This window comes from Podarcis liolepis (genome assembly GCF_965112155.1).
Source record: "Podarcis liolepis genome assembly, chromosome: 12".
Classification (NCBI taxonomy): domain Eukaryota; kingdom Metazoa; phylum Chordata; class Lepidosauria; order Squamata; family Lacertidae; genus Podarcis; species Podarcis liolepis.
Window position 1 is genome coordinate 49,887,808 of NC_139563.1, and position 24,479 is coordinate 49,912,286.

Below are 24,479 nucleotides of genomic sequence, written 5' to 3' on the forward strand. Positions count from 1 at the left end.
TTCTTGCTTTCCTCCTCTAAAAACTACGTGCGTGTTATGGTCTGGTGCGTGTTATAGAGCGAAAAATACGGTACCTGGAATTCTGCTGCGCATAGTGGAAATAAAATTGAAATTCCAGAAATATTTAATGGACATCTGATACAGTATTCAAGATGGAGAACAACAGTGTTGAAATATTTATATTTTATATTGCAGTAAACAACAGCAATGAAATAGCCTTACCATAAACTTCAAAGCGCCAACAGATTCATCTGATAACCTCTAGAGGCCAACCTTGGAAAAACCTATTCAAATTTTTCAACTGTAATCAAAGAATGCTTCTTCCTGGCTTGCCGATTTTCTAGCATACCTTTTTTGTGTGTGGGGAGTATAATTCAGTTGTGAGAGCTCCCCCTGCCCAGTCTGAAGTGGGAGAAGCCAGACGCAAGCCCACCATTCAGTGAGAACCAGAACCAAGAACTACTGTTGTGATGAAAAGTGGGGCCAGAACTGCTATGAAATAATGTCAGACTTGTTTCTAGGTGCATCACTTATTCTTTGGCATACGATTAGGCACTGAATTATGATGAAAACTGCAATTACTCTCAATTGTAATCAGCAGCTGCCACATCCTGCCATCCAATGTGAAGTTGTTAAGGTGCCCATCATTCTAACTTGTTGTCATCAAATGGAAGTACAAAACAACAGTTCCAGGTCCATTTTTTCATAGCTTCTTTGAGCTCACCTCTGTGTATTAAGCGTCTTATGTATGGACACAGAAATGAGTCACTTGGTAAACACAAAGCCATGGGAATATTCCCACCCCTTCTCTAGAAGGAGTGCTTAAAGGAAACACTTTCAGCTTCTTACTGTAGGTTGAATATAAACTAGTATTATATAGGAGGCATGTGGGAGTAATTCATGTCATCGGTGACATCTAAAGTTCCAAACTCAAATGTTGCATTAATTAACATAACACATGTTTTAATATATTCCAAATCTGTTGACAGCTCATCAAAACACTCCAAAGCTGACCTTGCAACATATTTGAGAAACAAGCTTTAGAAATATTGCCCTATCACAGAGTTCAACCGAGTTATTAGCTACATTTTCACGTGCTACTGGCAGAAAAGAACCAAAGGAATTTCAGTTACGACAACAGTACGGTTTGCTCTTTCAACACAGCTCTAAACCACCGACCAAATGAAATACATGAAATGTTGCTCATTGCCAATCTCTAACACGGAGATGGATAGTGTTGCAATAGTCTTGCATAAAGTATGTAGCAATGGCATGGCAATTACTGAGTTTTAGATTAAGGTGGTATGGTTTTAGTGCTCTCATCTCTCAGGTGGACTTCCACATCTGGACAAAAAAATGATGAATTCTGATTAAGTAACTATAATTTAATTTTCAGTGAACATGAATGGTAGGCTAGGTGGTTGGTAGAAATCCACAGCGAATGAGGAGTATTAACAGCCACTAATAGAGAAGATAGCTTAACTTATGGTTTCCTGCCTTATTTTTCTTCATCGGCTATCATTTCACTTATTACTTTATGCTTAAATAACTATCTGAAGCAAAATAGTTATAACAGGCCAGGGCATTTGTAACCTCGGTTCTCTGGAACTCTTGCCCTTTGTCTCAGCTCTGAGCAATAAGCACTGGCAGAGGAACAGGGGTGCAGGGGGTGCAGTCCGCCCTGGGTGTCATCCCTGAGGGGGGGTGACCTTGGCGTGCCGCCCCCTGGGATGCTCCCCGCGGGCAGCTAGCCCCATCCCCATGGGTGGCTAGCCCCGCCCCCAGGTGCGCAGCCTGTGCGCCGCTCCGGGTGCCGGAGCAACTAGCTCCGCCTCTGGCAATGAGCACGGTACTATTACAAGGAATCAGAGGAATCCAGAATAGCCCAATCTAAGTATCAGGTGCCTACCAAATATCTTCCACACCTTGACCAGAATGCACAGCCTTGGCCACATCTCAAGCAAGTATATACCTCCATACTCTTAATGAGACATTATGCAAACAAGTTACAGAGAGATTTCTCTAGCAAGTACCTTGCCCTCCTCCCTCCCCCAACTAGAGCAAGGTGCCCCAAGTCAGTCTCACCTTCCACTAAAAAATTGCATTGGTGGTTCAGTGGTAGAATTCTCGCCTGCCACGAAAAAATTGCTTAAGTTTTGTAAAACAGAAGTGTTGGATTCTTAATTCAATCACATCAAAATATAATGAATTCAGATTACAGATGGTGCAAAATGTATACCACTCAACAGTTTTCTTATCTAAATGCTTACATGTTCCACTTTCACGGGTCTTACCTCAGTCTATCTTCTTCTTTCTTGCGGAGGGTGAAATCTCGCTGGACCACCTGCAAGACATGCTCCGCTTCATCATCAGTCAAGCCAGACAAGTCTAGCTTCCTCCCCATGGTTAGTTCTATCTTCAATGCAATCAATTAACGAAAGGAACCTAAACCACAAAAGGAAACAAAATAAAGAATGTAAAAACTAAAAACTCACTACAGGTCTCCAGTTGAGCTCCTAAAAATTAAAAAAGAATACTCATTTAAAAACTGGTATAATTCACAAGAGGGTGAATCTTTTTTATATATGTAGAATCAATGTACATCTCAGGCCTACAGTTCTTACGAGTCAAACTGCATGTCAACTTCCAGCTCAAGGAAAATATTCACCAGATTGATCAACAAAACAAAATGTACCTCAAAGCAGTTTCAGGGAGCTGCAATTTAGAGAAGTTTGCATGGCAATGGCAGGTAGATGCTCATCTTTTCTCTGCAGTTTTGTTTTCTTACCCCTTCAAGTTGCTTTTCTCCCCATGGTGTGGGGTAAAAAGGTACAGATAACTGTCCTTTTTCATACCAAGAGCAAAAAGTAGTTTGAAGTGTGTGCCAGCATGGGGGTGGGGAGCAAAATGTATGGCAAAGACAATATTTTTTAAACCTCTTTTGTTCTCACCAAGGTCCCTTCCATACAACCTGTTTATTGAGCATTCATCTTGTTTTTTTGCAGAGCTTAGATGGCATTGCATTGAGTGTTATCCGTCACTTTCCAGTGCATTTTCCTGCCATTCTGCTTATCCTAAAAAGTCCAATCTTTTCGCCTAAAGGGTTTGCTGTGCAAAAGCTCCCAATCCACTTTAACTGTGAAACCGAGTTCTGGCTGAGTCTAGAACTGCCCTGCTGAATCTGTTTCTGAAATGTTATAGTTCAAAAAGTCTAATGCTCCTCTCTCCCTCTAAAACAAAAACAAAAAACCTTCACATAGAAAACTAGTATGTCAGGATTATGTTCAGGATTATAGGCAACCATTTCCCAAGATATTCAGTTATACTGTACAGTGGTACCTCAGGTTAAGTACTTAATTCGTTCCGGAGGTCCGTTCTTAACCTGAAACTGTTCTTAACCTGAAGCACCACTTTAGCTAATGGAGCCTCCTGCTGCTGCCATGCCGCCGGAGCACGATTTCTGTTCTCATCCTGAAGCCAAGTTCTTAACCTGAGGTACTATTTCTGGGTTAGCAGAGTCTGTAACCTGAAGCGCAAGTAACCCGAGGTACCACTGTACTACCACCCAACTCAATCAGCAGTCTGTATTCACTAAGCATGCTCAGTCTTCATTTTTTGGGGGGGGGGGGGAATCCTTTAAAAAAAAATCTCCCAGCTGCAAACCTTATATATTTTGTTGGAAATTATTATTTCGTTATGGGCATGTGGTTTAAATACTTACGCATGTTGTGTTTTATTGAATATTTGTATACCACCTTGAATCCTTTGAGATGAAGGGCAGTTTTAAAGTGTAACAAATGCACGGTTTGGGGGTTCCTCCAAGCCTACTGAGACCTCCGCCTTGCAGGTGGATGGACCTGTTTCAACTATGAAGAGATCCACACTCAAAAGAATGAGTTTGCTGTTAGTAAACAGGAAATGCTACATTCGGAAAGTGGCTTTGAAATTTCCTTACAATCAGATTCTAGATGCCAAATGCAAGTTATTACATGCAAGATTTGGAGGACAGAAGTAATCAAAGCTACTTAATTCTGAACAAGAAACTGAGACTGCTCAAGCACTTTGAGTAGTGCTGCCTTAGCCTTTGATCCTCAAGGCAATCCAATAATAAGCCTGTCCATAAAGCTAGAACTAATGAACAACATACACAACTCCAGTAAAAATGCACACACACACACGGAAATGAGCATGAGTTGTTTAATTACTCTAGGGAAAACCAAACCAAATTCCCAGTTCCCATTTTTATTTTCCCCACAGTACTGGCTATTAATTTATGTACATAGCCAACAGAAGAAGGCACCATGAGTGAACTAGCGGGGGGGGGGGGGGGCTGGATTTCAATATTACAGGCAATACAGTGTTCCACTGTTGTGAATCAGATCTACACACAAAAAAGCATGAAAACAAAAGAACAGACACATTAAGCAAACACTAACTTTAGCTGGTGAAAATGGGAGCGACCAGATAATCTGGTCCACCTAGGTCAACAGTTCTGCCAGCCATCATCATTTAAGTTCCATGAACATTATTCAGCTTCGGCTCAAGGCCAGACCAGGACTGCAAGGCCAGACCAGGACTGATGCAGTTGCTTATGGGTCAGAAGATAATGAGATGCAGAGCTGATCATGTGAGGTAAATGGCTACCGGTAATAGGCTAGGACAGTGGTTCCCAATTGGGGGTCTGTGTAACCCACCCAGGGGGTCTGTGGCACCATTCACATAACAAAAACTACCACAGTGGTATCAAAATTTTCAGAAGTTTGGCTTTTGAAAAACGGGGGATCTGCAGCTAATTGGGAACCACTGGGCTAGGATATGGGAGAATAAGTGAGTCATCTTTTTCAAAAGTCTCCTAGCTTACTGGCCATGTACCTGCAACCATACCCTATTTAACAGTAGTAGTACTGTATTTATACCCCACTCATCTGACTGAGTTGCCCCAGCCACACTGAGCAGCTTCCAGCATATATAAAAATATAATAAAACATTAAATATTAAAAAACCTCCCTATACAGTTTTCCCTGTAGTGATGTATGGAAGTGAGAGCTGGACCATAAAGAAGGCTGATCGCCGAAGAATTGTTGCTTTTGAATTATGGTGCTGGAGGAGACTCTTGAGAGTCCCATGGACTACAAGAAGATCAAACAGATCCATTCTTAAGGAAATCAGCCCTGAGTGCTCACTGGAAGGACAGATCCTGAAGCTGAGGCTCCAATACTTTGGCCACCTCATGAGAAGAGAAGACTCCCTGGAAAAGACCCTGATGTTGGGAAAGACAAGGAGAAGGGGACGACAGAGGACGAGATGGTTGGACAGTGTTCTCAAAGCTACCAGCATGAGTTTGACCAAACTGCGGGAGGCAGTGGAAGACAGGAGTGCCTGGCATGCTCTGGTCTATGGGGTCACGAAGAGTCAGACATGACTAAACAACAACAACATACAGGGCTGCCTTCAGATGTCTTCTAAAGGTTGTATAGTTACTTATCTCCTTGGCTCGGGGGGGGGGTGTCACATTATGCCTCCAATGAAATTAGGGACATCCTAAGAAAAAGGATCAAATCAGAAACTGGGACAGCTTCTGTAAATTCAGGACTGTCCCTGGAAAATAGGGACACTTAGGAGGGTCTGCGTAGCTTCCCTAACAAAATATATGTCTTGGTAACTCTGCCACTGGAAGAGTCAATAATAATTAAGGGCAATTATGGCTTGGGAGGAAAGACTTAAAAGGAAACATAAGAAGAGCCCAGTTGGAGCAGAACAAAGGCATGCCTAATTCAGCTTCCTGTTCTCACGGTGACCAACAAAATGCCTATTGGGAGCCCAGAAGCAGGACCTCAGCATTTGGAGGACAGTAAGATTTTAATAGGGAGCTGCCTCTCTCTGGAGATCTGATGTGAGACACTGGATTCAGCTGCCTGCTCTTCCAAGCTGTGCCTCCACCACCTATGCTCTACCTATATATTTGTAAAACAATTGTTTGTTTGCAGATAAACTCAAATATTATAAAACACTGCTAGCTGCCAGTAACTGAAGGAAATGGAATCTGGGTAACTGCTTTGCCCCTTAAATTCTCTTGAAATCTTTTAATCTGGCTGCTTTGCTCCTACAACTCCAGTTCCTGAAGTGAAGCTCTAAAGGAACACTCTCCAGAACTTTAATCTAGACATGCCCTTTTCTGCACCTTTTCCAGCTCCACAATATACTCATTGGGATGCAGTAATCAGAACTGTACGTGGTATTCTAAGTATGACTGCACCATAAGGCATTATGCTAATGGCAGTTTTATTTCTGAACCCCAAAGGAATCTATCTTTTTCACAGCTGCAACACACTGGGTTAATGTTTTCACTGAGATCCACTATGACTACAAGATCCATTTCCTGGTCAGTCTGCCACTAGTTCAGCCCTCATCATCCTATATGTGATTTGTTTGCCCCAATAAGCATCACTTTAACAGTGCTATTTTTCTAGAAAAAGAGGTGCCAGAACTCACCATGAACACCTCCCTTGTTCTCTTATAATGGCAATGGCACCCACCTGAGAGGTGCCGGAACTGAGTCCCAGCGAGTTCCAGCTGGGGGGGTGGAATGCCCTGACTTTGCACATACTTACGTTGAAGTAAATGTTAATGCTCATTCACCCAGGCAAGAGAGATTCTTTTGGAGCTTTCTGCAATCCTTTTAGTTTTTACTATCCTGAATGATTTAGTGTCATTTGCAAATCTGACTATCTTCTCTGCTCACCCTTAGCTCTGAATCATTTCTGACTAAGTTAAAAATCACTTGTCCCAATACGCCCATTATGGCTTCACAGAGACAACAGGCAGTTCCTACCTTAATACTACCACTTTACTATTGCTGCTGCACTTGAATAACTCACATTGGACTCCACCCACAAGGCAAGACTTCCCCTATCTGGTGCCCTCCAGATGTTTCAGGCTCAGGCCAAAACATCTGGAGAGCATCAGGTTGGGGAACACTGCAGAAGATCATGATCTGCCAACACAATAAAATGTAGTGTAGTTTTGCAGAAAACAACAGGTGTATGTACTTTTCTAGACTTTGATTCCAATATGTCAAAACAGTTTACAGGTATTAATTCTGCTTCAAAACCATTGTGACTTAATTCTGCAGAATGTTTCCCAGGTTTTGCAATGGCAAATTTACTGGAAGAGACACATTAAAAACAGGTAATTGACTCAGGGGTTTCGGAACAGCACGGAACAACTTTGCAACTGCAAATAGTCATTAAGCTTTACCAAAACAACCTGCTGCTGGTGCAGTATTTGGCCAGTAAAGAGTTGATGATCAATACATGGACTTGGGGAAAGTCAGATCATCAGGATTGCCATTAATGGCTATGACACAGAACAGAAGTCTGAGCTACTGGAGCTAAGGCAACACCCCATAAATATGATGAGTACAGTTGATACTGAATTTCAGTCAAAGCAAATTTATAATTGAAGGAAGTCAACGTATTTTCAATAAGATTAAGACATCTTGTAAAGGAAGTACTGTTATCTGCTCTTGCCAGGTTGACCATGAGGCCACCCACACTTCCTCTCATTCCAGTTCAGCCCTTAAATGAATAAGCCCTTTAAGAAATACCAAGTAATTGTTCCTTACGTCTATGAAGGGTTGAATTAGAGCTTCACAGTACAGTGGTACCTTGGGTCAGGAACTTAATTCGCTCCAGAGGGCCGTCCCTAACCTGAAACTGTTCTTAACCTGAGGTACCACTTTAGTTAATGGGGCCTCCCGCTGCCGCTGTGCCGCCAGCGCGCAATTTCTGTTCTCATCCTGAAGCAAAGTTCTTAACCCGAGGTACTATTTCTGAGTTAGTGGAGTCTGTAACCTGAAGTGTCTGTAACCCGAGGTACCACTGTACTAGAATTGGAACCCAGAACCTAATGATATAATGTCCACAATGCAAAAACAGTTGACAATCACAGGGGGAGTTGGCAATCCTTGGAGCACCTGCCCAGTGCCCCGAAATATTGATACACATTCATATGTATTTTTTTTAAAAAATTGACATTCATTGATTTGGTGTGTACTAAATTGAGTTCAAAGGTCCGTATAGTAAAAGCCATGGTTTTCCCAGTAGTGATGTATGGAAGTGAGAGCTGGACCATAAAGAAGGCTGATCGCCGAAGAATTGATGCTTTTGAATTATGGTGCTGGAGGAGACTCTTGAGAGTCCCATGGACTGCAAGAAGATCAAACCTCTCCATTCTTAAGGAAATCAGCCCTGAGCGCTCACTGGAAGGACAGATCCTGAAGCTGAGGCTCCAATACTTTGGCCACCTCATGAGAAGAGAAGACTCCCTGGAAAAGACCCTGATGTTGGGAAAGATGGAGGGCACAAGGAGAAGGGGACGACAGAGAATGAGATGGTTGGATGGTGTTCTTGAAGCTACCAGCATGAGTTTGATCAAACTGCGGGAGGCAGTGGAGGACAGAAGTGCCTGGCCTGCTCTGGTCCATGGGGTCACGAAGAGTCGGACACGACTAAACAACTAAACAAACAAAAATTGAGTTCAACTGGATGCATCCAACACCTGCAATTCACATAGGGTGGGAGCTTTGGTGATCTTCATAACGATTTCTGTTCATTCTAAACAATCTAGCAAAGTAACTGCTGGTGATATATGAACTATGCTGCAAAAGCACTGATGGTCCTGAGAAATCCATGCCAGTTGTTGCTTCCCCATCCCCCAAAACGTATGCCACTCTTTGTTTAGATTTACTACCAGTGGATTGGCAGGAACAGTTCTAAGTAATTTTAGCAATTGATCGAATTTCAGGGATTGTTTTAGAGGCTAGACGCAAGCAACATATAGTTTTATTATTACAAAGATTGCATACCTTTATGTGCAGTCTAAGAAAAGTGCTATGAATAAAATTATTGGGTAAATAGCTTCACATTATTTTATCAGCAATATGTGGCACGCAAAATTCAGGAAAATGTTGTAATTCTTTCCTTAAGACCTGAACTTTCAAAAGAGTATAATTATCCAAGAAAACAAGCTGATAGTGTTAGCAGTCAAGACAGAAAAATGTGCAGTATCTAACTAAGCAGCCACATGAATGAAACAGTGCCTGTTGAAATGGTCACATGAAATAAACACGAGACAGTGCTTTCACTTAGAACTGCCTGCAAAAGAGAGCAACAAATAGCATATTGTTCCTTATTAACACAACATCATTTTCTTTATTATAGAGATCAGCTAACCATACCATACCACTTTTTTTTTAACAGTTGGACAACGTTATCAAACAACTGTTCTAAAAACCTATTATTTGCACAAAGATATTTTTTTAACTTGCAGAAGCAGTTGCATTTTGAATTCCTCCAAAATTATGCCGACGCTATCAAAAACTATTTGTACCTTCCCTTTAAATCCCTGATGTAGTTCTGTACAGAAAGATGGACCCAGAGAATTAACCTGGATTGAAACTTCACATTTTTTCCAACTTTGCTGACCTTCTCCAGCAGTGTAGAGACACAGGAGAGGGATGACTGGGTTCTAGGGTTAAATCATAGCTCAAACAGAGAAGTAGTAAGACCAGCAGGATCCTACCTGACCTTAACGTGCAGCCCAGGATCTCTTGCAGCACATAAGAGTTCTACAGTAAAGGCTGTTAAGCAAACCAATCAGCATGGAACCGGCATTTCAATATATGCTGGAAAACCACCAGTTTAGAACTGATGTCAATTTCAGACAAGTTCCTTACACTACTCGTGACAACTGTTTTCATAGCATTTGCCTTCTCAAGGGAAACCAGTTATCCAATTCATAAACCACATAAACCTGGAGTTAGCTTGCAAAACTTCACTTTCTGCTTTTGGCAATGATAAATCAGCCATCCCATTCACCACAAGCAAAGAGTGGGCCATGGGCATGAAAGTGGAGTCAACACAAGCAAGTTTATTTGTTGAACCCTGACATTCATAGCTTGCCTTTATTTCATTGTGTAACTACAAGGCGACCCAACCAGACTTAGACCTGCTTAGTTTAAGCAATATTTCTTTGCCCTTTTGAGCATGTCCTCAAACCAGTTTGGAATCTGGATTTATTCTGGCTTATCTCTAGAGCAACTCAGGAGGGTGCATACCTTTGTTCAGGTCTGGGGAATCACAGAAGAGTTAACATTAGCAGAACAAATAGACTCTCAAAATTGTTTCAGAGCTTCTTTCTAAGGAGAAAACACACTTCAGGTTGTATTTTTATTGGGACTGCTCATGGTTTTGGGGAAATCATCTTTATATTTCTAACACAACCTTTCAGGTGCCATAGGAACAGGTGAACAAATCGTTCTTAAAGAGACAGTAGATCAAGGCCTGTCAACATTACTTTTTTGATAACTAAAATTGATCCTGATGGCTAATTATAGGGTGTCTTGGTTTATATCCCACCTGTTAAATAATGACATTTACTATTCATTACCCATCTGTATTCTCTGCTTACATTAACAGGACTCACATGATGGCAACTGTGTGCAGAATCGTGACCTGATCTTATGCAGCAAAACCTCACTTGTTTACTGATACTTAGCCCAAGTAAATGTGTACAGAACAGCAGCCTAAGTATAAGCACAGATTTGTCCCTTTTAAAATAGGGATTAGAGACAGGTGATGCTATGCAGCAGCTAAGAGCAGCAGCAGCTATGCCCTCAGAAGTCCCTAGTCTGCATACCCTAATGATAAATTATTCTTATAATACTGTTTTCAGCTATAAACCCCTGGGCAGCTTTGGACAAGTTGCTGTCTCTTAGCTTCACCTTCCGCCTACAGTAAAAAGATTGCTTACCAGCTATTATAAGCTTTGAGCACTTGAGAGAGTGCCAAATGAAGACTAAATATTACTCTTGTTGCTGAAATTTTCAAAGAATAATAAAACCTGAGACATAGGTGGAATCTACACACATATAAAAAACGCTGTGAAAATGCTTTTAAAAAGCGTTTTGAAAAAGACATTGAATTTTGCATAGCTGTCATCATCTAGTGCCACATTTGTATAATGCACTGTACAGAACATTTAAAAGGTTTTATTTGCAGCTGTATAGCTGAGTCCATAATATACTATTTTAGCTCCTTTGGTTCACATCTTTTATTTATTCTTTTTTAAAAATAGTTATTCTGCTGAAGCAATTTAATACATTTATTTTTGTGTTTGCCTTTGCTCCAGAGGTTCCCCAAATACTAAAGATAGTTCTTTTGCCAACAAATAGAAGGTGGGTCTATGGTTTAGTACTAAGGAATCAGTTCCCAGAGTAGAGAAGTAGTCTGGATTTGAAAGGCCATTTTAAAGTCCCACATGGAAAGAACAAATTCCAAGTAGTAATGAATCCCTCTGCAGATATTCAAAGGTAATATTTCTTCATGATTTGCATATTAAAGCTGTCCCTGAAATTGACTGCAATGATGCCGTTTGGAATGTGGGGTGTACAGTGATGCTCAACATCGCAGTGCCTGCATGTGCAACAAACACCAGGCTGGCAGTAGCACAACATTAGTCTCAGTCCCATCCATTCTCTCGCTTAACTGTCTAAAAGAAAACATGCTTTAATTTAGCAGGGGGTTGAACAAGACAGTGTTCTAGCATGATCTGCTAACTGTTTAGGAGAAGTTGACAGTCAATCAAGAGTTAGATCCAGATCCGGTTTCTGAGGACAGCACAGAGAGAGGCATGGTCAAGAACCAACCAGGCTGGAACAAGAATTTTTATAAGCTGAGATCAATGCAGAGTAGCTTTCTGGTGAAAAGGTTACCTTGGGAGGTAGCCAAGGTCTGCAATAGCAAATGAGCAGAATTTATATGTAGGAGTACTCAGCCAGAAGCAGCTAAGGAAGGTACAGGCTTTTGTAGGCTTCTTTTTCCTCTTTCCTTTCTTTCTCTCGTTTTCTTTTCTTTTCATACAAAAGTGGGAAGGACCAATGGCAAATTAGATTGGCTCCAGTCCCTCACTTCCAGTTCAAGACTGGCACATAAAGATGCATGTCCACTGTTATAAGCAGAGAGAGGGGAAGGAGAAAGTAGCAACCAAAATGCAGAAGGAAAAGGGCCAAAAATACAAACACTACCAAAACTACCTAATAATCATCCTAGGGCTGAAAGAGTTCCAGAAATCCATCTATCTTAGCTACCTGCAAGTACAGCAAGGCTATCCATTCACTAGACCCATCCAATCTGATCAAATGCGGCAGTCCAGGATACAGAATAGCACAGGGTGAGAAAAGCTACGCTAGGGAAGCTGGCTGTAGGGCAAGTGGCCCAGATGACTGAAGAATATAGTCATGGCCTAAACTACATCACAATTTTTCAAGTGTAAAATTATTTCTATCTCACTCTCCCCCCCCCCATGTAAATCAGAGTGGCATATAGCAAAACTCTGTAAAATATACACAAACAATAGAACACAGTATAATCTGTTCCCTCCTGACAGCTCTGCTAGCTGCAGCCTCGAAACAGCATCCCAAAGCAGCTAAACGTGATAGTGCACGCAAATAAGGCAATAAATTTCCATTGCTAGTGCAACTAAGAAATAAATCAATTTTCCTTACTGTAAAAGAAAGACATTCACAGTTTGGGGTTGCGGGAGAGAGATCTGCCTAATTTTGGAGCCACAATTACTATTGGTAATTACGTCACTACATGGTCCATAGGCGCCAACTCTTAGGGGCTTGGGGGCTTCACGCAGCCCCCCCCATAAATTACCGTATTTTTTGCTCTATAAGACTCACATTTTCCCACCTAAAAAGTAAGGGGAAATGTGTGTGCGTCTTATGGAGTGAATGCAGGCTACGCAGCTATCCCAGAAGCCAGAACAGCAAGAGGGATCGCTGCTTTCGCTGTGCAGCAATCCCTCTTGTTGTTCTGGCTTCTGAGATTCAGAATATTTTTTTCTTGTTTTCCTCCTCCAAAAACTAGGTGCGTCTTATGGTCTGGTGCGTCTTATAGAGCGAAAAATACGGTATATGAGGGGGCCGGGGCCTCCCCAAAGCTGATGGGCATTGCCATTCAAATGGTGTACGTGCACTGTGTCATGAGATCAATTATCTGGGGCAGGGCTTACATCCCTCCCTCAATATTCAAGTTGGCATCCCCGACCCAAACCTTATTTACCTAATCTTATCTAGAGAAAGAGTGTCTTCCAAAAATAAAATATGGCAACAACTTGAGATCATGACCAAAGAGCTACCCAGCTACCCTTAATCAATTCATGCAAGTCCAACCCAATCATCGCCTCATCTTTGCTTGTGGTAGGAAAAGGAAAGGGCAGCAGCACCAAAAGGACTAGAAGCAAAAATCAAAAAACCTCAAAATGATGCTCAAAATAAATAAATTTATTAGAAAATATATGCTTGTGTGATTTGGTGTGCCACATTCTTCAGAGGCAAATAAATTGTTATTCATTCAAAGCATGGTGCCTCAGACCTAAAAAGACAAGATGCCAAAATGAATTTCGAAGTATACTTCTGCATAAACTTCTCAAATTCAAGCAGCATTTTGAATCTTTTGCCTTGTGGGGGCGGGGGGCTTGCAGGCCCTGGTGTCCCATAAAATGTTTGTTTGTTTGTTTGTTTTTTAAAAGCAAAACTTAACTCATATACCCAGAAAACACTCCCTGCCTGACCTTCTGGCCTACAAGTGAAACATCATCAATAGCCATAATTCTTTGCACAGATTTCTCTAAATCATTTTATTACTGGGAGTTAATTGCAGGACACAACTACAATCTTATTTTAATTTAGTGCCAAACTGGCTTCCACTGAATCAGCTGTGCTTCATCACTGGAAAGCTGGCAAACTTATTTGTGTATTTCTTTATGGAAACACATTAAGGTAAAGTTGGCCTCTTGCCTTGGTAATAAGCTATATCCATTTTTAAAAGCTTTCAAGGAACTAACACAGGGCAGTAAAATATATTGAATCACTCGTCTGATCATGAGACCCATACCAGCATTGTTTTGCTAGCTCTATTCATACATAATGTTTTTGTAAACCACTTTGGGTTGCTGTTGTTTTTTTTACAATCAAGCATTGTATATTTCTAAATAAATAAATTAAAAGTTTAGGTGTCATAAATGAAATATATCAATATGCTCACCCCATTTCTCCAGGTGGCACAATGTTAGTGGAATGTGGTTTCTTTTGAAATGAGGCAGTTGGAGGCTTATGGAATTTTGTAATATTTTAAGATTATTTAAAATAAACAATTTGAGATTGCAAAGCATGCAGTTTAAACGCTCCAACAGCAAACACCACTGCCCCACAACAGGTATGCAGAGGAAGGCAGCTAGTACCCTAAAATATTTACACAGCCTGAGCTCAGCCCTCCCTTATAGCTCTCCTAGTCTCTTACTCCATGTCTCAAAACTGCAGTTTATATATTTCTTCTTTTCGCACACTGACATAGATTACCGTATTTTTCGCCCTATAGGACGCACCGGCCCATAGGACACACCTAGATTGGGGGGGGGGGAATAAAGGGGGGGATTATTATTTTTTCCCCAGGCGAGGAGAGCCTGAGCTTCCCCCTACCCCAGCCCCCAGAATGGGTCCCAGAGCGCAGCTTCGGCATCGCTCTGGGAGCTTGCCGGGCTGGGGGGATAGCTTCCTGAAGCCTGGAGAGTGAGAGGGGTCGGTGCGCACCGACCCCTCTCGCTCTCCATGCTTCAGCGAAAGCCTGCATTCGCCCCATAGGACGCACACACATTTCCCCTTCATTTTTGGAGGGGGGAAAGTGCGTCCTATAGGGCGAAAAATACGGTACATCATCCTTAGCTGGGGTGTGGGGGAAGGTAAGCCACAAATCCCCTTCTCCGTTTTTTATTATTTTTTTAAGTTCAGAACATTGCTTCTTGATGTAGGACTACTTTGCAAACTTCAAACCATTAGCTGCCATTGAGAGACATCACTTAAATGCTCACAGCTGTTGAATGTCAAATCCCAGATTCTGGCCAGGTATGGCCTTAAAGCAAAGCGACCGCTATTGGTCTGCCCAAAAAAAATCCAATAACAAATCCAATAGGTTACATAGGTTTAAAATTATTGAATTGTTGGATTAACAGTATCAATTAATTTAATGCCACCTTGCAGCTGAAGCAGTTGGACCTTTGAGATACTGTTCTGTAGGACTCCAGCAATATCTTTCAAATAATGCATAGTCTGTATTATTAATAATTCACAGATTTACATATCGTGTGTGTGTATATACGTGTGTGTGTGAGAGTGTGTGTGTGTGTAACACATATACACACTTTAGTACTGTAACTGGATATTCTTCATAATAATATAATGTTTTGGTATCATGAAGTTGTCCACATCAGTTATGATAACTGTAAAAGACCAACTTTTCTATGGCTTTTACCCTTCTTCTAAATCACAAAGCTTTTCCTCTGACTCTTCTAGAATATCTAATTCTCAATTCAGTATAAAAAGCCTATCTCCAACTAGAATCTAGGCTCTGGATGCCTGCAGAACAATTGCTTTGTTGCACTAAAACTGTAATTTCTTGGAAATGCATGTGCAGAACTAATTGAGTAAAGAAAATGCTTTTGCTAATCAAGTTTGCAAACTATTTTTAAAGAATAGCAAGTAAAGAGTAAGGCTTAAAATGTGCTGTCATCAAATATAGCTGTGAAGCCAAATAGATTACTATTATGTTGCTAACATTAGCAGAACGTCCCAAAATCAAAAGAGCGTGCCATGGCTCCTTAAAGCGTAGACAAACTTTCTTCATATGGTTGACTTTCATTTCTCACATGCCAACCAAAGACTGTCTGCATCGGTGCTTGTGTTTTTGGAATGTGTATGCATAATAAAAATCATATTATCCCAGAACTGCAGTGAAATTACATCAGAGTCACTTGCAGCTAACCCAGCACAAATGCTTAGGAGCAGGCTCACTTTACAAGGTAAATAAAAAGCAACGATTTCCCATTCCTGAATATAGTAAAGCAAACCGTCAGCCAAAAGACCACTAAATAAATCAGCAAAAACAAAACCCAACAGAAACACACACGCAAACATTAAATAGGAAAGGGGTACTGTCAGATCAATTAACAAGCTTTTGATGAAGTCACCAAGAAAGGAAGACAGGTGAAGAGTGCCTGAAACCAGCATTTAGACTGACAGTTGCTAATATGCTAAGCAGTTCTTGTTTGCAGGTACTCTTAGCATAAGATATACTTCATTAACAGTTGACCTTTACACAAACACAAAAACTCAAAACACATTGAAAAGTTTCAATCACTGCTGCTTCTGCTTGTTAAACAGAATTTCCATTGATACAGCTTGAAGGAAAAAAACCTTTAAAATTTGGATTAATTTCTTATCTTGTATAATATTCCATTGATTATTTTAGACCATTTTAATGAATGGTGTAATGGAGGGATGCCAAATTTAACTTGCTGTAACATTAAAGATAAAAGAACTGGACATCTATTATTTATTCATAAATTTTCTGAATGACAATGACAATTGGGTCTGAGAATACCCAAATATAATAAGTAAACATCCCATATTGGTCAATAGAAGCAGATGATATATTTGATTAAGAAGAGTACATAACAACTATCTTTGATTTCTACTAGCTACCTAATTAAGTGTAATCTGTATACCTTTGATTCTCCAAGTCTGTATTTTGACCCTTAAGGTTCTCTTTCTTCCAGTCATCAGAAAAAAATACACTTGTAGTTTACAAACTTTGAATAACCAGCATACATACTCATGTGAATGCGATTATATTTTACTTATACATCAATTGTGCTTTTTGAAGTCAAGGTTTTCCCTATGATGATTTATTTGAACAAAACTATATTGAGCGCATAACACTTTTCTTCAGCATCAGTAATGAATGCCTGTTCTGTCCTTTTTCATCTACTGCAAATCCCATAGCCTTCTTAAACATCCTTATTTGTTCATACATTGTTACGGTGTGGAAACTGCTTCCCTAGCTGCGTGTGTACAAAAGCAGGATCTTTCAACATGTTATTGTCAATGCAAGTCAAAGTCAAATCTCATTTGTAATAATAATAATAATAATAATAATAATAATAATAATAATAGTAGTAATAATAGTTTGCCAATGGGTTACAAGTAAAGGGTAAGTGCTTTTTTTCAATCCTATGCACATTTACCCACTTTAATGCAATAGAAGTTGCTTTCTACTACACATGAAGAGGGCTACAAAACTCCCCAAACGTTTCTTTAATGTTTAGATGTGCTCACAATCAGTTACAACCCTCTATGAATATAATTAAGGGATGTGGGTGGCGCTGTGGGTAAAACCTCAGCGCCTAGGACTTGCCGATCACATGGCCGGCGGTTTGAATCCCCACAGCGGGGTGAGCTCCCGTCGTTCGGTCCCAGCTCCTGCCCACCTAGCAGTTCGAAAGCACCCTTAAGTGCAAGTAGATAAATAGGTACCGCTTTATAGCGGGAAGGTAAACGGCGTTTCCGTGTGCTGCTCTGGTGCCGGTTCGCCAGAGCAGCTTCGTCACGCTGGCCACGTGACCCGGAAGTGTCTGCGGACAGCGCTGGCTCCCGGCCTCTAGAGTGAGATGAGCGCACAACCCTAGAGTCTGTCTAGACTGGCCCGTACAGGCAGGGGTACCTTTACCTTTACCTTATGAATCTAATTATTTCAGGTACTTCTAGGCATGCAACCTAGAAGGGGTCAATGACCCTGTTTTACTAAAGTCCAATACAATGATAGCAAAAACTACTCCTGGACTCTAAATTGTTTTTAATGGAAAATTTGTGTGTCTGTGTGTGTGTGTGTGTGCGCGCGCGCGCGCGTTCCATAATTCTTCTCTGTTATAATTATATGTTCCTATTCAATTATCAATAAATGTTGATACCAAGGTCATATGCATAACAACAGCACTTACAGAGCAATCCTAAGCAGCAGTCATGTACAGTTGCAGAGACAGAGCCTCAGGAATACATTACTGCAAGTCCCCAGGAATCTCTCCAGTTAATGCTCCTATACTACTCACAACTGCTGTTTTACATCACAATGCACCAGGAGAGCTCACACAGCACAGCCCTCCCCCACCCCATCCTTGGAGCAGGATATTTGCATTGCGTACCAAAACCCTGCCTAAGGCAAGGGTTCAAGAAGTAGAAGGGAGGGACCAGATTTCATAATACAGAGTAGTGGCAGAGACAGAAAGTGACAGCAACAACCTCCAGTGGCTCTGTATACAGGGGACAAAGTTAGGAAGCCGGAGGTGGGAGTTTGGCACCACTCACTTTTAGCAAGCCTAACAATAACAGCAGCAAAAACCCTGAGAGGAGCAACTGTCAGGAAACTCCTAATAATAATAATAATAATAATAATAATAATAATAATATTTTTTCCCCAGCCACTCTGGGCGGCTTACAGCACATAAAAAATTGTAAAACATTAGACATTAAAAATTTCCCGATACAGGGTTTCCTTCAGATGTCTTCTAAAAGTCAGATAGTTGTTTATTTCCTTGACATCTGATGGGAGGACATTTCACAGGGTGGGCACCACTACTGAGAAGGCCCTCTGCCTCAAACTCAAACTCACACTGCAAATGACACAGGGCAGTTCCCTACCACTCAGCCACAGAAAACAGATACATCACAGGGCATTCGCCTTTTCTCTTACCCACAATCTGCACACCAAGTCATCTATACCAGGAGCACCGGACTGCAGGAGAAGCCCTTGCCAGGGGGAGCAACTCAGATCTTACATTCAGGAAGTATACAGCCCCCACACTAGGAAAGGTGGGACTGTACACCTTTCCACTTAAACCAACCAGGAAGGGCACTACAGGGTCTGTAGGCTGCTCCCTACATGAGCCAACCGGTGCTTTATTATGACATCACACCTCATTGTTCTACCCTCACCACACCATGCCAGATGACTGCCTCATGTACCCTGACATTAGCTCCCATCCCACTTGTGGACCCTGAAAAGTCAGTCTTGCCTTGGGAGTTTCATCCCAATGGGGTCAGCTGGAGCCAGGTCCTAGAAACAACAACAAAACAAAGCATATAGCAGTGTGAAACATTTTATTGAATAGCTTCTGGCATGGAGGAGACCCTGAAAAGAAATGACACACATCTGGGGTTGCCAACCAGTCAGTCCAGTAGGTGCTTTGCAGGGCGGGAGGTGTAGCGTCCTGTATGACACCAGCTCCACATCAAAAATGCCTTCATGTGTTGTATAACTACCATGGAGCTTGCCAGGGCACAGTAGCCTGCCTACAGGGAGCAGAAGAAGGAGTAGGAAGTATCCTGGCCACTAGTGCTGGTCAATGGTTGTGCCTCATGATATGCATAGAGTTGGTTGCAAGATGGTTCCCCTACTTGTGGCAAAGGGAGACACTGTGAAAGAATGACATGCGCTACAGCCTAAATCTGTGCCACCCCAACCCTCCCACGACACTGTTCATTTTAGGCATTCTGCCAGCATATTTGTAGTGTTGTGTCAGTGTAGCCACCACAGTGATGGCATCTCCCGCATTCCACCAGTTCCTGACAAACCCTGTAGCCCCTCAACAGGCAGAACTCATGGACAGAACTGTGGCCCTAGTATGGAATAATTAGACAAGTCACTTCCTGGCAGTTAATAGAAGCAGGTATCTTCCTGGGTGCAAAAACCAAAATTTCTTCCCAATATCTGGAAGAGAATTTTCAAAGGAAGAGTAGGGATGGGAAGCCTGACCAACACAAGACCAGTTATGCATCTTTAAGCCTTGCAATGTTGGTTAAAGATAAGCACATAATTAATGGAGTTAAAGGGGCTCAGCTTTAGCCTTGCACCCCTATTTCTGTAGAAATCAAGAGTTATTGGCTCCAACAGCCAATTTGGAAAAGGAAAATATGTAAGCTTTTTAATGCACATGCAGCATATTCATCAATATAATTCCCTTAGGCATGGTTGTATTCCCTAGGATATACTTAACAGCACAGCCACATTTTAAAGCATTTTGCTTCATTTTTTGTTCCAATTTGGTTACATTAATTTAAAAATACAGCTTAGCACAACAGCACTGATCATTTTAATTAATTTGCTTATGACAAGTTAACTTTGACCAGATGGCATTTTCTTGCATAATTGCAATGTGCTGTCCTCACGTTAATGTTATAGTAACACATGCTCCTTCCTGTGATTTTGAAAGGTGCTGCTGTATATACTAGCAGAAATAATGCAGTCACAATATTGCATGTATAATATTGTGCACTACGGTTTCCAAAATCTATTGGAAGTTACTGCAGAGCAAAACATTGTGTTGCTTTCTAATAAGAAATAATAGGAGCAATTATTTGTGATCAGATAATGATGTTTTAATAAATCTGCCAAGTTATTTGAGCAGCTGGCCACCAATCCAAACTAAATAAATCTGATTAGTGTTTTAATGTAAATAAATGAAATGAGCAGAAAGGGACAATGGCTTCAAGCAAGTTGACACTGCTCGGGGCTTTTTTCATAATATTTTTAAAAAATAAAAATAAAAAGATGAATTCGGGTATGATGGAACTGTGATTTCCAGACTGTTACAAATTCACCTTTTTAATGACGTCAAACAGACATAAAACCAACTTTTACTACGCCCTCAAGAGAAGTTTGGCACAGAGCAAGTAACACACACCCATATACACAGACACCTTTGGTTGATTCAGCAGCATAGAAGAAAGGCCATCATAAATTATTTTTCAAACAAACCCAAAACCCGGATACAGCAGCTAGCAACACAATAACTTATTCAAAACAGTGTACCAACATATTGACTTCTAGGCTAGCAGAGAGGGATCAGCTGAAGGGTACAAGCCTAGAGAGCAATCCCTGTTGATCTCTATGGGACTTACTTCCCACTAAACATGCATAGCTTGGGGCTTCACATCCTTTAAAGCACTAGCAGCCTTTCCCATTTCGTTTATCATCCCTGCTTGCTCCATCTTCACTTAATGCCAAGCCAGTTGTGTGCCATTCGGCCCCTAGCGTTGGAATTACCTGCAAAGGCAGTTAAGGAGCAGCACAAACGCCACACTGGAGCCCAAACTCCGGCAGCCAAGGGGGAAAGAGAGAGAGCTGATCTTCAAGAATATATATATCCCAAGGAATCCCAGCCCTGTTTTCCCTCTAAGCCACCCTGGCGCTGTCCTAACGTCAAAGTCAGCCGGGATCTGCCTTCCCCGCATGACCCAGCTGGGAAATTGTGGACATATTAGCAGCGTGTGTCCAAGCGAGCAATCGCCTCGAGAGCAGCAGCAGCAGCAGCACCAGACACATTCTCCCTTCCCCTGCAGCAGCAGCAGGCACTGCGATAAAGGAAACCGGCAAAAAAAAAGAGGTGGACAATTATCAATCCTCGCAGAACGCCAGAGAGAGAGAGATGCACCAAAATGGAAGCTGGCGGGCAACTTCCCCCATTGATTCTGCCTACCCACCCACCGACCCCCACCCCCAACTCGGGCAGGAGTCCCCCCCCCAAAAAAAACGACGTCCCCAGAGCCAAAGGCGGGTCCACAAGTCCTTCAAACCGCGTCTCCCCCCCCCATTACACCCCCCCAACCCCACCCCGCATGCATAGGTTGTCACGGTGCGGGACACCTTGAGGCGCCGGTTCTTTTTCGCGCCCAGAAGGAGAAGGAAGGAAAGAAGCCCACCTTCAGGCTGAGCAGCTGCGCGCGCCGAGCGGCTCCCCGATATCCCGGACCCGCAGAGGCGTCGGCGGCGTGTCCAGCTATGAGGCGCGAGTCTCCCGGGCGCGAGGCGGGCGTCCCATGAGGAGACCGGTCCGTCGAGAAAGAGAGCGGCGCTGCTGCTGCTTCCTCGGCGCTACCCCGGCGGCTGTCACAGGAGAGTGACGGCTTTCCACCTTCTCCCGACAGGGGCTCCTCCTTCTCCTCAGAGAGCGCGGACGGGGCGGCCGCGGCGGAGCCGAAGCGTCGGCTCGTAACGGCGGCGGCGGCGGCAGCGACAGCGACGGCAACGACCCCGGCCAAGCCGTTCCCGCCCTCGTCGCCCTCTCCGGGCGGCTGCGCTGCCTCCCGCCGCCGACACCTGGCCGGGACGCCCGGCGGCCAATCAGAGGGAAGCGGCGGCTCCTGAGGGAGGAGGAGGAGAGGCTGAGGCGGGCGGTTGAGGGAACGCGCGCGCGCGCGCCGCGGCCGCGCTTTCCGGATCTCGCCAACGAGCTGTTCTTGCCTCTCCGTTGGGGTGGGGTGGAAGGCGCGCGCGCGCGCGCACCGCTTCCCTCGTTTGCGCGCGCGCTGCGAATGCCCGGCCGTGGCGCGCGCCCACGTTGCAGCAGTTGAGGGGAGTTTCGTCAAAGGAGCGGCGGGAAGGGAGGCAGCTGCTGCCCCTCAGGAGGGGCTTTTAAGTTAAAGCACAAGGCGGACACCCCCCCCCCCCAAATATTATTGGAATGTAGGGATGTTATAACATAGAGGAGAGGGCTCTTGAGCATGGGCAGAGTGCACTGGGGAACCGCAGGGAGCACACAGCTCCCATGTGGGTTCAGGGGAAATGTTTCCAATTAAGTTTCTACCTTTTTAACATACACGATTCAAGCACAATTTCGATTTTTCTCTTATTCTTGTCGACTTGCCTCCCCGTTTTCCATGGAGTCGTTGTTTCTCCCCTTCTGCCCCACCCTACCTTCTTCTACCTATTACAGTGGTGCCCCGCAAGACGAATGCCTCGCAAGACGGAAAACTCGCTAGACGAAAGGGTTTTCCGTTTTGGAGGTGCTTCGCAAAACGGATCTTCTATGGGCTTGCTTCGCAAGACGAAAATGTCTTGCGAGTTCCTGCTGGTTTTTTTTCCCTCCCCCCCCCCCTTTTGCTAAGCGGCTAAGCCGCTTATCATCTGATCCGATCAGCAGATAAGCCGCTAATAGCGCTAATCCGCTAATCCTTCAATGGGCTTGCTTCGCAAGACGAAAAAACCGCTAGACGAAGAGAATCACAGAACGGATTCTTTTCGTCTTGCAAGGCACCACTGTAAATCATAACCCCAATATTATAATCTAATTACTTCTGTTTCTCGTAGCTCAAATCTTGCGTGTGAGTTTGTCATACCTTAATATTTATTTAAGTAGTCCGAAAAAGGCACCTCACTCTTAGTTTCTCTTGAGTTTGCTGTTATTTTTGCCCGTTCTGCTAGGAAAAGGGGTTTCCTTGGCAAAGGCGCTCGTCTGCATGCAGGCCTCTGCCACGGCATCTTTCCCTTTCTGAGATGATGCACGGGAAGAGGTGGCTTGTCAGTTTATTGCATTGTTTATTATTTTCCCCACAGCTCAAGTGCGTTTTATAGTCCAGCATTAAGAACAGGTATTTTTAAAAACGCCAAAACAAATGCCATATAGTAATAGCATTAGTAAAACCAGTGTGTTCCACATAGGAAAAGGAGAGAGGCGGGAAGTGGTGGTTGATTTTTGTATTTTAGAACTCAAAGGGCTTATGTTTATCATTCCAGAAGCATCATTTCTGCATCTTCAACCTTCAGTGTTTGCGAAATATACTGCAGACTGTGGAGAAGTTAGTATTCAGTGGAGCTGGCTAGGGGCCGGCTCCTAGCACCAGAGTTGGCAAAGGAGACACTTTGCAAAGAAGGGGAAGGTGGCGCCTGCAACATTTATTCTTGAAAGGCTTAGAATCGAATTGTGGATTTCTAAGAAGAAGGGCATGGATCGTGTGCTGTAAAGTTTGTTTTATTCTCAGCTGAAGACAAGATGAAACTGCAGCGGCCAAAAATAAGAGAGTCTGGCACTATATTTTGCCAGGGGCCAATGGCTGGATGGACTGCTTATGATTTGTTTATAAAGCACATCACAGCTTTTGTGTAGCTTTCATACCAAAATATGGAGGGAAGAGAGAGCGAGGAAGAAAGCAGTTGCCTAAACTGTAAAATGAATCTGTAGAATTTGGAAAGTGAGCGAGGTCCCAGCTAATGAGAAGTGGCAACTTTAGTTGACAGACTATGCACAACTTGCAGATTTAACATACAGAATCAGAGAGCAAGAAGAACATACGTTTAAAGAAGATCGAAAAATCTTTATTGAATATATGGAAAATAACTCTGTAGGGCTGAAAATGCTGGCAGCATTAAGATAAATTCAACAGAGTAAATAATTTTTGATGGATGTAATAGCGGAAAACTGATTGGAATGGTTATTGTAAAATATGCAGGGATGTAAGAATTGCAAAATGAACCATGGAAAGAGAAGGAGGGAAGTCACTGGATGTTTTAAAGTTTGTGAAATGTTTATTTGAAATTGTGAAATAGAAAATGTAATAGAAATTATTATTTTTAAATGAATCTGTAGAAGTGGGTCTAGAATACTCAGTTCTCAGATTAACAATACAACCATAGAATCATAAGTGTGGGAATCACATGCTATGCTCTCTAGGGTTTCCCCGTGTTTTTCTCTTCCCATTGTATTGTGTTTCCCCCATCTCCTTTTTATTATTATAATAAAACTCCTTT

General features: G+C 42.6%; 1 protein-coding gene across 8 annotated transcripts in view; it reads right to left on the bottom strand.

Moving 5' to 3' along the window:
* Positions 1-22,364, bottom strand: part of MYRIP (myosin VIIA and Rab interacting protein) — a 150,414-nt gene extending 128,050 nt beyond the window's left edge. For 2 of the 8 annotated variants that reach the window (XM_083467953.1, XM_083467948.1), the window contains exons 1-2: positions 21,656-22,364; positions 2,295-2,445 (exon numbers count right to left, since the gene is read on the bottom strand). In XM_083467953.1, coding sequence (XP_083324079.1) covers positions 2,295-2,404 — 110 coding nt within the window. In that variant the 5' untranslated portion in view covers positions 2,405-2,445; positions 21,656-22,364. Of the gene's footprint in view, positions 1-2,294; positions 2,446-17,898; positions 18,006-18,595; positions 18,824-21,655 lie in introns of those variants that run through there. The other 6 variants (XM_083467952.1, XM_083467947.1, XM_083467949.1 and 3 more) reach the window with 5 other exon arrangements.
* Between the last annotated feature and the right edge of the window lie 2,115 nt (positions 22,365-24,479).